General features: G+C 38.0%; 1 protein-coding gene across 1 annotated transcript in view; it reads right to left on the bottom strand.

Annotated features, from left to right (window-relative positions):
• The window catches only part of lrp1ba (low density lipoprotein receptor-related protein 1Ba), a 170999-nt gene that overhangs the window by 141080 nt on the left and 15222 nt on the right, over positions 1 to 14697 (bottom strand). The window contains exons 11-13 of the mRNA XM_084116360.1: positions 11118 to 11246; positions 5623 to 5763; positions 3330 to 3455 (exon numbers count right to left, since the gene is read on the bottom strand). Of these exons, the coding sequence (XP_083972486.1) occupies positions 3330 to 3455; positions 5623 to 5763; positions 11118 to 11246 (396 nt within the window). The remainder of the gene's footprint in view (positions 1 to 3329; positions 3456 to 5622; positions 5764 to 11117; positions 11247 to 14697) is intronic.

Below are 14697 nucleotides of genomic sequence, written 5' to 3'. Positions count from 1 at the left end.
CAAATTTTTGGACCCCAGGACAGTGTCTTTTTCTTCCATGCTTAAAAAAAGCCATCTGGATTTGTTTTCACCTTTTCCAGGTCTGTATCCAGTCTGAGCCGTAATATTGAGTAATCGCCTTCAGAGATAAACCCCTAAGTCCATGACATCCAATATTACAGTTTGTGTCTTTCCTGAATAGGTGCAGTGTTCAAAATGTGTTTCGTATCAACATCTGGCGTCTATGAACTGGAATCAACCGTGTTATGAAGACACGGACTTGGTTAATATGGATCTCTCAGAAGTTTTCTCTTGGAGCGTTAAACTGCGAGAAAACTTTGAAACTCTACATAGTAGACGCAAAAACACAGTGAATGTCAAGGACTGACAAGCGTGTAGTTGCAACCACACTGGGCGCATTTTGATAGTTATTTAAAACAGCTTTAAATAAGGCTTCACAAATGAACTTGAGCACTGATCCGTGGGCTTTTGTTGAAGGCCATTATAACTATTTTCCATCACGGATATCTGTTAACAGTGGGGACAGCATGAATATTTGAATCAAGGATGCTCAGATTGAGTTATGTGGCCCTTGAGGCATGAATTATCTGAACAAACCTTGGTCAAAATTTAACAAAGGACACTATAAGCAAGTTAGCAGATGGTTAACGCACCGGCAGAACCACTTATGGTCACAGAAAGAAGGAAATCTAGGGCTTTGACACTAACATTGAAAAATTTAGGAACGTATTAAAAAACTTTAGGGGCGCAAATAATGTGTTTGTCCCAAAGAGACAAAGAGACATTTACAAGCAAAATGTTTAAATGTATTAGAATATAAAAGTTTGTATTTGTGCATATTATATATATATATATATATATATATATATATATATATATATATATATATATATATAAAATGTTCTTAGACTTTCCTTCCTGTGACAGGGAAGCCCAGACAGAAGAGTATACAATAGTTTACGTTGAATTAAATGGCAGATACATTTTATTGTGTAACTAAAATACCAATAATAACCAGATTAAAAAAATAATAATAATAAATAAATAAATGTGCACCGGGACTCTTATTTTAAAATGTCAATGATTAGTGTTGCAGCTGCTCATTCAGTAAATGATAAAATATTTTTTTTTTTGAATTTTTAAGGACCTGCTGGGACTTTATTTGCACCAGTATTCCTAAATACATTTTATACTTCACACACATCTATTTTTAGCTCCAAATGCAAGTGAAACACTCTAAAATGGTGTAGGACAAAACATATTCATAGTGGGAGAAAGATAAAGTTAAGTCTCCTGAGATTTGAGATGGACAGTCTATGTAAATGAGCAGCTCAAACATTCTCCAAAGTATCTACTTTGTGTTTGATGTAAGAATAAATGTAATCAATGATTGAAAACCAGGAATAGAAGAGTCCCTGGTTTTCCAGCATTTTCCGGTGTTGCTGTAAACGGACTGCAGGTGTTTCAATAACCTTTGAAGGTCAGGTTGTGCTTGTTTATGAAGCTTTGAAAGAGGGAAGCAAACTGGAACGTACAGCCGAACAGACCAGAAGTTTGGTTGTTTACTGATTTTTATGCATATTGCTGTAGAAATAGTAACAAATTAAAATATGAAACACGCACATGGTGGTATGAATGAATGATGTGTCAGTTGGCTAGAAAAGCTAGTTCGTCATGGTTTAGCTATGCCTGAAGTTTGTTTTGGGTCTCATTTCTACCAATTTTAATCGCTAAATTTCACTTTTTTTGGTAGGTGTGTTTTGAACTCTGTTAATGAGAACGTTTTCATCTGAGCATCATCTTGGGAGTCTTCAGCTTGCCAAAAAGTATTGATCTTAATGATCTAACTGAGGAGACTGTCTTCAGTGGGTGCAAAATGTGTGAAACCTTTCTATTTTATTTATTATTTCTTGCTTTCAGCCTACAAGTCTTACTATTCCAGGCAATTTAATTACAGCAGGAGTTACGTTTTTTTTTTTTTTTTTTTTTTTTTTTTTTTTTCTCCTTCACTTCGTAGGCGATTAATTAGATCCCTCAAGATGCTATTTTGAAATTCCAGGTTTGAACGCAACCTTGTACTGAAGGCGCCTTTGAAGACAAAATGGAGTTCAAATAAAGAAAATAATCAAGAAAAAAGAGCATTTACATTTACAATTTTGAAAACTATTGTTAAGTCTCTCATGACAAGAAGTTTGGGAACTAATCGGTTGCATGTTAATTAACAGTTCTTAAGATAAAGGATTTCTTGCATCTTGTTTTGAATGTAAAGTGGCATTTTTTTTGCCACAAAAGAATAAACAATATTAAAATGTTCTATTCTTCATCTCAATCTCATTACCTGGAAATATTATGCATAATAATAATAATAATCCAAATATTAAGCATAAAATAAGCATAATATATTCTAGTATATATTTATAGATTTCAGACAGATTTTTTACTTCTGTCTGAAAGCCGCAGTAATGAACTCAGGCCAAAACTCTTGAATTTCCCTCAACAGAAAAGACGACTGTAAATTACAAGCTGGCACAAATTCTCCTTCCACTTTACTACTCTCCCAAACAGTTGTCATTGATTTTCTCCTAATTCTACCTTTAAAGATTAGATTAGAAAATTGTATTACCCACAAAGGAGAACTTTGTCTCTAGGCTATCTAAATTAAATTGGCCGATGCCTGTTGGCGAAATGTGTGAAATTTGTCACCAGTCCTTTTATCAGGTGTTGCAATACAGCCCCAAAACACAATGTGGCTTAAACACAGCATCTTTACTGGGATATTGATGTTTCGGATTACGGATTTATCCTTATGTCAGGAACCCCACCCCCAGGGAGGCTTGTTCCGGGGATGTCTTCTAGAGATTTAGACTGCAGGATATGGTTCAGTCTAAAAGTAAATTAGATGCCGGACCCTTCCAGGAGGTGTAAACTTGACCAAATCGTTCATTCGCAACCGCCGGCCCATCGCAAGATGCAGAAACTCTCACGGTGGACTCAAGCTCACTGAGCCGAAACAGATGTGTGTCATGTGTAAATCCCACCAAGTGCATGATGAATTACGATGGCAAACCTAGTTTCATTTCGCTCGCACACCGGAGGGAACATGTGACACGTGTGCCTGTACCGGCGGGAAATTATACAGGGGTGTCATGTAAGACTTCTCCTCTCCTCTCAAAGCAACATATTCTCCATTGGCGCTGGCTTTGAGCGTGCGACGCCTACAGCGATCAATGTATCTCCCAGCGGTGGGGCCGGTTGGCGAGGTTGTTTCGGTTGGTTGGGCGTGTATACGGGGCCCTTCATGTAGGACAGGGCTCCAGAGTGAAACTCACCTGAGCAGGTGCGGTTGGACTCATCCTCGTTGCTGCCGCAGTCGTCGGTGCCGTCGCACAACCATCTCTTTGGGATGCAGCGGTTGTTCAAGCATTTAAATTGGTCCGCTGGGCAGCTGCGATTAGCTGAGGAGAAAAAAAAACGGCCTGTCAATTGGCAACACAAATTCATTTGAAAGCATCTGGGTGTCCAAAAGTTTTGAGATATGTTCTGAATTACATACTAGGCTACGTTTGTCAAATTGTGTAGAATGCAAACTGAGCACACCATGAGGCATCCTGTATCCCACAATGCAATATGCTCAACTTGACCTTTCTTTCCAAAGTAGCTGGAGGTGTATATCAGTTCTTAAATCTGATTATATATCTAAATATATAATATTTTTAACCAGGCATTTTAGTATAATTCTAAAATAGTCCCACATCAGGTTGGGGAACATGTTTCTTTTTGCTGTGAAGTCTTTACTGATTTTTATAGTCAATGTAAGAATAACTTTTATATTGTTAGTAATATTTCAAGATGAACACTTACTGAACTGAAGCAACTTAGGTTTACTTGATTATCCATGAAAAAGTAACAAATATGATCAGTGCTGGGAAAAGTTACTTTTAAAAGTAACGCGTTACAGTATTGTGTTACTCCCTAAAAAGTAACTAATTACGTTCTTCGGTTACTTTTTATGGAAAGTAATGCATTACTTGTTACATCAAAAAAGTATTCTGATTACGTAATGCATGTTACTTGAAACGCATTACCCCGAACTCTGTTTATGATACATCATGCTTCTGAGGAACGTTTATTTGTATATCTCTTACTAGCCGCTTTTCCACTGTGGGCTGGTCTAATAGCTTCAGCGCTTCACTAAAACTTGCCCGTAACACACCTCTCTGGAACAACGGAACACAAACCCATCATTTCACCAACAAATGGAAGTTTTATCAGAAAACGAATCAAAAAGAAATCACTGGTTCACAAAACGAATGTGATAAAAGAGAGCGTTTGTTGCCATTTTTGTTGTTTACTTAAATATTTAAAACCCAAGCAATCAATGTTTTACCACAGAAATAAAGTGCTTTACCATTATTTCACAACAGAAAGAGGACACATTCAGTCTCATCTGTTTCTGTTTATTTGTAGTCACAGGACAGTTTACATCACATTTAGAAAGAATGATCATTCCTACAAATATGCCACCAAAAAATACGACCTGAGGAGCTTTTATTTTCAGTCAGAGAAATAGAGGAAGCTTTGCTTTATTTTATGACAAATGCGGATCTGAATATGGATATCAGACAGTCCGGTATAAAGAGACGAGAAGTACTGACAGATCAAATAAATACACGATTGTGATGATTTGTCTGATTTCTTCAAGCAGTCATATTTACCAAGTTTACTATGGTAATGTTTAGCGTGCATATTTCTGCCTTATACGTTGATCAGAATCCACATTGGATCATAAACAGAAGTTACTTCAAACACTCGCTGCTGTCTAAAAGTGATTTTTGAGCTAAAATGATTTTAAAAGTCTTTAATGCTGATGTTAGCTGGCATATGAAATCATCTGCGGCGCTGGCGTCTCCAGACTCAGGTAAACTCCACCTCTGTTCAAAACCACTCCTCAAGCCCGAGTTGGCCCGCTTTAGACCAAGGTATTCGTCGGAAACGCTGCTGGCCCTGGCACGCACTCTTTTGGCCCGACAGTGGAAACACGGCTTATCATTATATTATTATATTATATTATACTGCATTATATGTTTTGCCCCCCACAATTAAAACTGCAGAGCTTTGATCATAAAGCTAAGCGTTTAAATATAATCTCATTAATGCATATTATTGGGAGATATAGAGTGACAACTGATATTTATATGCATTTAATTAAAGTAGTCAGCTATATTGTTAGAAAGATCTCACTGATTTACATTACAAGCTATCAGAATTTAATCTTACTTCTTGGTCATATTAATATCAACTACAGCACCAAATTACACCAATTGCAAATGTTTGTTCAGTTTGGGCCTCTGAATAAAACAATGGGTGTTTTTTTTTTCCTCCTCGAATATGAGCTCCATTATTCTTAGCTCCCTATATCATAATATATGAGCCATAAAAGCCTGATTTATCAAATATGATAATTGTATGATAATTGTATGTGCTAACATGCAACAGTGAGGCTATATGACAATAATTTGCATACTAGAAATGTTTAGTATTGCATACTTCCCATTGCTGGGGAAATTCCCATTGTTTGTTTCTGTTCGTATGTGGTTAGATTACAAAAATGAGAAGACCTACAGCAGAGGAACGGATCTTCATCGCTGCCGTCTGAGCAGTCATCATCCCCATCGCACTTCCACGAGAGCTGAATGCAACGCTGGTTCTGGCACTGAAACTCCGCTGGGCCGCAGTGTTTTGTGTTAGTGACCTCTGATGGGGCTGTAAAAGGGCAGGAACAAGATGTTGGAGAAAGAACACACACACTTATGTCTCCTCTCTCAGTCTCTCTCTCTCACACACACATAGACACACACACCAGGGTTGAGAACGCATTTTAAAATTTCTACATTTTGTTTTGAGGTTGTAAAAAGGATGATGTTAACAAAATTGCAATATGAATGTAGTTTAAGTATCCTCAAAAGTTTTAAGTGTATATTTTATATATAGTATAAAATTCTGTAAAGTAAAAAATATTCTGGAGGATGACCCACCCACATTTTTTTTGCTTCCGACGCCCGTGAGTAAAAAAAATTGTATCATGTATTATTTATAATATAAATGTATTATTTATATTTTTGGTAACACTTTATTTTACAGTGCAGCGCTCGACAATAAGCCCAGTAAACAATTACCGTCTTTCAACGTTGAAATATGGTTGAAAATAAGTTGGTCCGCCTTGGACTGGTTTACGACGTGATTTCAACTAAGTAGTTTCGGCCGGACTGTTTGACTACGTGTTTTCAACTGATCATCTAAGATACCACATGTTTTCAACTGATAATCTATGACAGGGTAAGTCTTATACATGCTAAAATAACCAAACCATGTTCATTATTATCTCAAATAAATTTTAAGAGTTTTACATATTCCATCAAGACGTTGGTTGAAGATCGACCTGTTTTCAACGTTGAAAAGTCGTAATTAGACGTTGAAGATTTACGTCTATTCAACGTCTAATAGACCACTTTTTGTTAGCTGGGAGGACTGCCCGATGGCCCAGGGCCAGCGTGAAAGACACTTGGGCCAGTGTTGCATCTTCACGGAAGATGCTCATTTGAGTGTTTTTAAGCCTCGCCTATTTAAATATTCAAGCGCACAGTAGCCTACTCGCGTACTCGCACAATGTGTGATAAGTTTTGTGTGCGCAGCAACGCACATCCAAAGCGTGCTGCGTCTTACAGCGTGCGAATACGTCTCTTTGGGCTTAAACAGATGTTATGTTTTGTTTATTTGTGCGGCAGTTGTCCATGAGGGGCTTCCGCCTTTACTTTCGTTTTGTGTTTTTTTTTATTATTAAAGTGATTAAATGTTCACTGGTTCCCGCCTCCTTCTTTCCATAACAACATACCTCACTACAAACTACACGCAGACGCGGCCTTACCTATGTTTCACCTGTTTCAATTGAAACAGGCCCCGCCCTCCAAGGGGGGCCCCAACAGACCAGCAAAATCCCATTCATTTTCTCCGTAGGATATTGATTTTCAGCCATAATGTCTAAACCATCCAAGGTAGATTGACCACAAGCTACGAGGTTGTGAAACAAAAGTTTCTGCTCCTATAGACCTTATGCGCCAGAGAAACGAGGGCGCCGCCATCTTTAGAATATTGTCTTTCAACTTCCGTTTTTGCAGTCGCTCTGTATATTTCTATGGCATTGCTGTCCAGGAATAATTCGCTTTTGAAGTGGATTTACTTAATGTAAAGTTAACGAAAGTTATCATGAGGATTGTAATGTTTAAAGCAGATGTCTGGACCGCGAAGATTTTAAAACGAGCCGTTCATTCATAAATACGCAAGATCGCTGTGAAAATACAGACCGGAAGTCAAAAGACAATGAGCGCAACGCTGAAAAGGGGCGGGGCTACATAAGGTCTATAAAAGCCAGAAGGTATGAAATCAACCTTGTTATTTGCGATCTTCTGGAGAAATACTACACTACCCACAATTCTAAGCAAAACACTGACATCTCTGATTGGTCGAACTCGTGCCGCGGTTACCATGGCGACGTTTACCACCCGCGCGAACGGCTTAATCGGTGCTGAAATAACGCGGAGTCCATCGTTATTTATGATAAATTCGGTTCAGTGTCAGTCAGACACTTTTTCTTCTTTGCTTTTGTTAAATAATTCAAGTTGAGGGGATGTTTGAGCTGTTTTTTAAAGTCAGCCCAGACAGCTGAAAATATACTGCGCAAATCAATTAAGCAGTGAAGTTGCCCTGAGTGAAAGGGCGAGGCTTATTCCAACGTAAAACGCTGTATAATTGTATATAGTTTTAATAAAATAAGGTTGGATTATTTCTATGTTGAGCTGCCTGTTCATGAAGCTGAAAGTGCACGTAATAAAAAAATATACCATTGATGCAAACCAACAGGAATCCTTGCTTTTTCTGCTCTATTATGTTTATGTTTAATGTGGGTAGGGCCCCATATTAGTTATTGAAACGGGCCCCCAGATGCTTAAGGCCGCCGCTGACTACACATTTACTGTTCGTTTAAGGGGCCGTTAACATATCGCGTCTTCTGCACGCTCAAGTTCGTTATTTCGAATGTAGGCGCAAAGTTTTTTCCAGGCGCAGCGAGATGACAGAATCTCAACTTTTCAGAATGCCGCAAGCGCACCGCAGGTCATGTGACAAAAACCAACCGATCAGCTTCGGCCTTTCCGTAACAACATCGAAAGCTCGGCCGAACAGCTGATCATAGCTGAACAGGGCAAGTTTTTATTTCTCATCTCCATAAATATATCTAGTAGTAAAGCTAATGCAAGGGCTAGAAATCAATTAATCCATTGCTGACACTTCCTCGTCATCATGAAGAGCGCAGATGCAGATGACAGATACATGTAACCTACTGACCCGATACTTGTGTAATAGATAGATAGATGTGTAATGTGTTTGAGATGTTGTGCTTTCCACAGTGCATAACCTACATTTCACAGGTATATTCTTCACCTGTAAATGTTAGAAACTCGTGCAAATATTTCCATTTTGCGGTCAGAAGTGAATTTCCGCCAAACTCCACAGATTTCCGTGAACGAGCGCCGCCGCGGCCATGCGCGAAAAACAGACGGGCTCAATAGAGTAGGATCGCAATAATTCTGACTAAAATATACATATTGCTAAAATATTTTTTGATGAACAATAAATGTGCCATATTTAGAATAGAATTTTAAACCTACAAGTAAGTGTATTTTTTTTTTATGATAGCAGTAACTGTAAAGTGACTATTGTAATGAGGTAGACATAATCAAATGTCAGGTTAATTATTCTGTGCTTTTGTTTGTATTTTTTTTTTTTTTTTTTTAGTGAATTTAAAAATAAAATCATTATTTTTGTTTTTTAAATTGTAATGTTACAATGTTAGAATGTAATGTGATTTTAACAAATTTTTGCACATAATACACTATTTGTAATTTGTTCTTATTTTAATACTGACTGTCTTTAACAATATTTAAAATGTATGAGTTAGGCTAGTAGTTTTTGGTGTCATAACCTTATTTATTAAGGTCACATGGATCAAAAACAACTAAAACTTTTATCCAGAGACTAAGGCGTATGTGTGATTCAGATCAGGATTTTCAAAATCAATCTACGGATATGCAGCGGCGTTTTCGACAAAGAGGTTATCGGTCACAAACTTTGATTCAAGCTCATGATAGAGCCCAATCACTTGAAAGGAAGAGCTTGCTCCAGTCTAGACCCAAAAAAGTGTCAACTCAGAAACCCTATTTTGTCACTCATTACAGCAAGGAGGCTGTTCAGATCAAACACATTATAAGAAAAAACTGGAGCATTATTGAATGTGACCCGACTTTACGGGAAATATTCACAGAACCCCCTGGGATTAGCTTCAAGAGGGCCCCCACAATTAAAGATAAATTAGTAAAGAGTTACCTCCCTGCTCCTAAACGTGAATGCTGGCTGCGCCAACCCAAGGGAAACTTTCCTTGTGGTAATTGTAATTATTGTGAGAATATGACTAAAACTGACATGTTTGTTGATGTTTTTAATAACAAGACTTACACTGTTAACAGCTTTATAAATTGCAATACTACCCATGTTGTCTATCGTTTGGAATGTCCCTGTGGTTGTTTTTACGTAGGCCTCACCAAAAGGAGATTAAGAGACAGGGTAGCTGAACATCGGTATGCCATCCGGACTGGTAATATCAATTATCCAATGGCTAAACATTATATGGACGCTAATCATGGGAGGGATTTGACCTTAAGAGTAGTGGGCATTGAGGCTATTCGCCTTGATGCCAGGGGTGGGGACATAATTAGACGTCTCAAACAAAGGGAGACATACTGGATCTATTCTCTGAGGGCCACCAAACATCCAGGTCTTAATGAGGATTTTGATCTCTCACCTTTTTTGTGATTTTTGTGCCTCTATAGGTACAGTTTGTTGTCGTCGAATGTAGTACCCATTTCTGGTTAATGCTGTTTTGAATCATCTTGTCTATGACACTAGAGTTATGAGAGGTAACTGTAGCCTATTCACACTTATTGATCTTATATATTGTGTGGAGAATATTAGATACTTGAAGTGTTGTTTTTCCACTAAGAGATCTTATTTATTGTATTTTGCCTGTTACTTGTATGAACCTAACTTTTGCCTCTAGTGGCCAAAGAGTTGTGTTACACGTGCCAGAGTGGCACTCCTGAAATCAATTACTGTATAAGTACTGCTCCTGTTTGTTTGTCACTAACACCCTGATGAAGGCCAGTGGGCTGATACGCGTTGGTGTTTTTTAAAATTTTTAGCCCTCTAATAAAGACTTTTGTATTACTTTTTGTATCCACTGAGTGCCTGGACTTGGATTTTTTCCTACGTTTTTTTCAACTAAAACTTTTATTTTAATTTCATTTATTTATTCGTTTTTTGTGTTGGGGTCAGTGAAAATTTTGGTAGTGTCCTTGTTACATATACTTAATGTATTAGTAACAGTACATTACATGCAACTAAACCAAACCCCATTCCTAACTATAACCATAAGCACGTTGTTAATATTATTCAGTACTTAAATGTAGACTTACATTGTAAAGTTAGCCAATTCTTCAGTTCTGAATTATGTTTAAACCTGACACGCACACATCCACTGTTACGTATAATGACACATAAAATAAAAAGCAAAACAGGATCCACACGAGTTTACAATGGATTTAAAGCCAAACCACATGTAAACACAAACACAAAGACGGCTGCAGCCAAACCGCAAGTTGAGCCGAGGCATTTACTTCCCCCACTGGAATTGGAAATCAATGGACATATTCAGCTTAACAAACATATCTGATCTGCAGTCATATTTCCCACAAACGCCAACATTATTGACTAGTCTGTGGGTGCCAACAAAATCTGCATATTCTGTTCTACCACATACTCAATGGCATTGTTATTATGATGATTAAAAAAAAAAATTGGAAAAAAAATTCAGAATAACAGTCAATTACATCAGCTCTAACCAGACAATTTTTCAGTGGCCAGTAATATTTCTGTTTCTCATATTATGCAAATGATTGCAGATGCCTGGTTAATGATAACTTTTCCCCAAAAGACTAATGGAAGCTTACATGAACAGGTGATGTTATCTTTCTCCAGATGTTGACCATCTGCGCAGGCGCACACACGTCCTGCCGGCGTGGCGAGGCACAGAGCCGAGGGGCCGCAGCCACCGTGATTCACAGAACATTGGTTATTACCTGCGGAAAAACAAAAAGAAAGATAAATGCAGTTTGGAGACATTATACACAGGTGAAGATGTCAAATAAACCAAGGACAGATGCAAGGACAAGATTAACACACAGTAACCTGATTATTGTACTTGAACTATATATATATTCGAATAGTTTTAAAAAACAGAATTTCGAAGGTGAAAATGAATATTCGAATGTGGAAAAACACGCCGAGGCGCGGCTGTCTGCTTTGCGAGTGGCGCGCTGCCTGAGGGGTCAGGGACAGGTCACAGGAGTCGCACTGTCTGGCACAGCGTCACTGCTGAAAGTTGACTCACATGGAAGATGGCAGAAAGTGCAGAGCCCAACTCGACCGCAGCAGAGAAAGTGATTTTAACCCAAAAATGTTATTGTACTGACTGAATAGATATTGCATGAATAAGGTAGGTTAGATACAGCAGTTTCATGCACTGCAGGCTTCCACTGGTTTGATTATTTACCGTTTCATGTCAAGGAAAAGTTCCATGTTTACCACAGCACAGCTCGCTCGGAGCGTTCAATGTCGGTTCTATATACTGTAAAACTTCAATTAATGTTAATAATATTTGTTTCAATCACTGAATGAAGCCTGCTATATTTGGGACAAGAGTCGCAACCTTAAATTGCTTGCACAAAACTCTTGATCAGCACTCAACATTTGTTTATTGTTGTTGTTCATTTAAACCGTTATGCGCAGAGAGTGTGAGGGCGAGAGAGAAAAAGAGTGTCTGCGAGTGCGAGTGAGCGAGCGAGCGAGAGTGAGGTCTGCGGTCTTGGCCATTAGTTGATTTACTTGTTTTTGTGTAGGTAATACGTTGTCAAATATGTTTAAACTTAAATAAACTACCTATACAAGTAGTCATGTCTCTTTGTATTAATTTGTCGCGTCATTGACAAAAATGCGCAACCAGATGTTCGAATAGTTCGAATATATGTGTTTTTTTAGAGGGAATATTCGAACGTCATTTTTGAGCAATTTTGACTCGCTCAGTTGTAGAACTGTGCAGTATAATATTTTTTGTAGCGTTTTATTACTCTACACAAGTTCGCAAGAAACAAGATTATTAGTGCTAAATAAAATGTTACCATAGACTTCAAGAGTCCAAGCACTCCGAATAAACTATCAAATGCTTTTTCCAAGGCGAAAAGCACTCCCAGTTAAGTACAGAATCCAGAAGGGAGACATGCTCAGAGCTTCTTGTCTAATGGACATTGATCTTTCTCCATTAAAATCAATGATACATGCATATCTGGCATAGACTCCCAGTGAAGATGACATCAGTTGGACACTATGGACCATGTGTCCACTGAATCATCTGCAGAGATTAATGTGGATTAAAGCAGATCACGTTAATTGAACACAGTGCTTTTAACTTTAGTTGCCAAAATATCACGATGCACCATATTATAATGCGGAGTAGGTATGAAAAGGTCTTTTTTGGCTACAGTAAAAGGCGAAACCGTTCAGATATCTAGATCATTTCCTCAGGCCAACGATAAACATTTTATGTGAATACTAGATTTTAAACTGAAATCACTGACCATTTCATAGAATAACAGTTCTGAGCAAATGATACCCAAGTCGTAGCGAGTTAATGTAGCATAACGTGACAACAACTCTAACTCAACTCCTGAACAGAGCTTAGTGAAGCTCGTAAAATGATAAATAGCAAACATTATCCCATTTGCTTTTCCCATATGCTTGAAACATACACTTAGCAGCATTGATATGCTAAGTCAACATGTACCATATATATTCAGTGACATCTCAAGAAAGAGTTAATGAGTGCACGCTAATTATCATATCTAAAATGCATACAGATGTTGCACAAGTACTGGTACAACAGCCAGACATGGTTAGTGAAGTTTGGATTTGAGCTATTTTTATAAACAAATCCCCATAATCTCCGCTAAAAGCTAAAATGCTCTGCCAGGTTATTATATATTCAGCACAGTTGAGTTGACAGGTGCCGCAATGGTGCACAGAACATCTGGACAAAATCAGTAGTGTAAACATGATTTTAAAGCTGCTTGTTAAGAATAAAATAATACGAATTACAACCATCAACCACCTTGGAAATGTTCGCACTACCCATTAAAAAGTCCCATTTGGATACCCTTTCCGAGACCCATTTGCGGATAAGTTTCATTGTTTGGCAAGGAAATAGCGCACTTGAAGATATTGTTTAAACAGCCAGCAGTCATCAATACACCCCTGCTTGGTCATTGAAGTTTAAGAACAATTTAAGCCTGATTTAGATTGCCAATGCTGATATTTACATTCATACTGTACTTGAGATGGCTTGGCCATTTCTGGCCTGCCATTGGCTGGGTGTCATTAAGAATGACATTTAGCATCTCTACCAGAGGCAACATATGAGTAACTCTACAGGAGCCGTCACAGCGATTAACCTTCAGCAAAAGTCGAAGACAGAAACAAACATTCATTATCACCCTCAGTCACCTTACTAGCTCCAATGACGCATATAACTAGGAGGTCAGTTTTGATCAATGCCATACTCAGTCAAGAACGAGTTAAGCCACCAAATAAAGTACAATGTTTACATGACACAAAACACGAGCAATAGAATTCATCATCAGCTGGTGCAAATCTGTCTACATGAATCCGGGTGCATTTGAATACACTCTCCGCTTTCAAGCATTTCTTGTCAGAAAATGCTAAAATCATCTTACTGCGCATGGTTACGATGAATAAAAGCTCACTGAGAGAGTACAGAAAGACCAGACATAATAAAGTTCTCACGCCATTCTACTGGCACAGTCATCTTATTAGCAAAATATCTCACCACTTACTGTTGATTGACAATGACTAAACATATGCCATCGTTGTCAAATATCTCCTTTTTCCACAGTGTACACTCCAACACAAAAACAGCAGTTTGAAGTTTATTCACTTGGGACAGCATCTTCAAAAATCTCCGTTTTGCAGAACAAAAATGCTGTCTCAGTGTGGACGGAAAGCCAATAGTGGAGAAAAAGATGCCTTTTCATGTACACTTAGCCTTAGTTAATTTTCTCATAATTGTTATGTACATATTTCTGCATGGTAGAGCGATGGAGAAAAATGGCATACACTGTGTATAGTTGCCAAAAAAAGCTGCCCAGTTCTTTAAAATAATTGCTTGTCGCTGAAGACAAAAGGGGATCTGGATCCAGAACCCCAGAAGGACAAATCATTCAAAAGTCCTGCAAATGCCTTCAAATTAGCCTTTAAAATATGAGAGAAGTTAGGCTTATTTGATCCAGGCCCCAAAAATGCTTGGATCATGAAGTCTTAAGGTTAAAATTACCATTAAGTATCCTACTCTGGGAATATCAGTTGCAAAGCATTTATTCAAATTCAGGGACTTGCCAGTGTGGCATTAGTTTCTAGAATGTTCAGCTGTTTAAAAGGTGAACACATGCGGAGTGATATATT

This window comes from Abramis brama (assembly GCF_963993115.1).
Source record: "Abramis brama genome assembly, chromosome: 6".
Taxonomy (NCBI): domain Eukaryota; kingdom Metazoa; phylum Chordata; class Actinopteri; order Cypriniformes; family Leuciscidae; genus Abramis; species Abramis brama.
The sequence above is the reverse complement of the archived record's forward strand: the minus strand, read 5'-3'. Positions and strand labels throughout refer to the sequence as shown.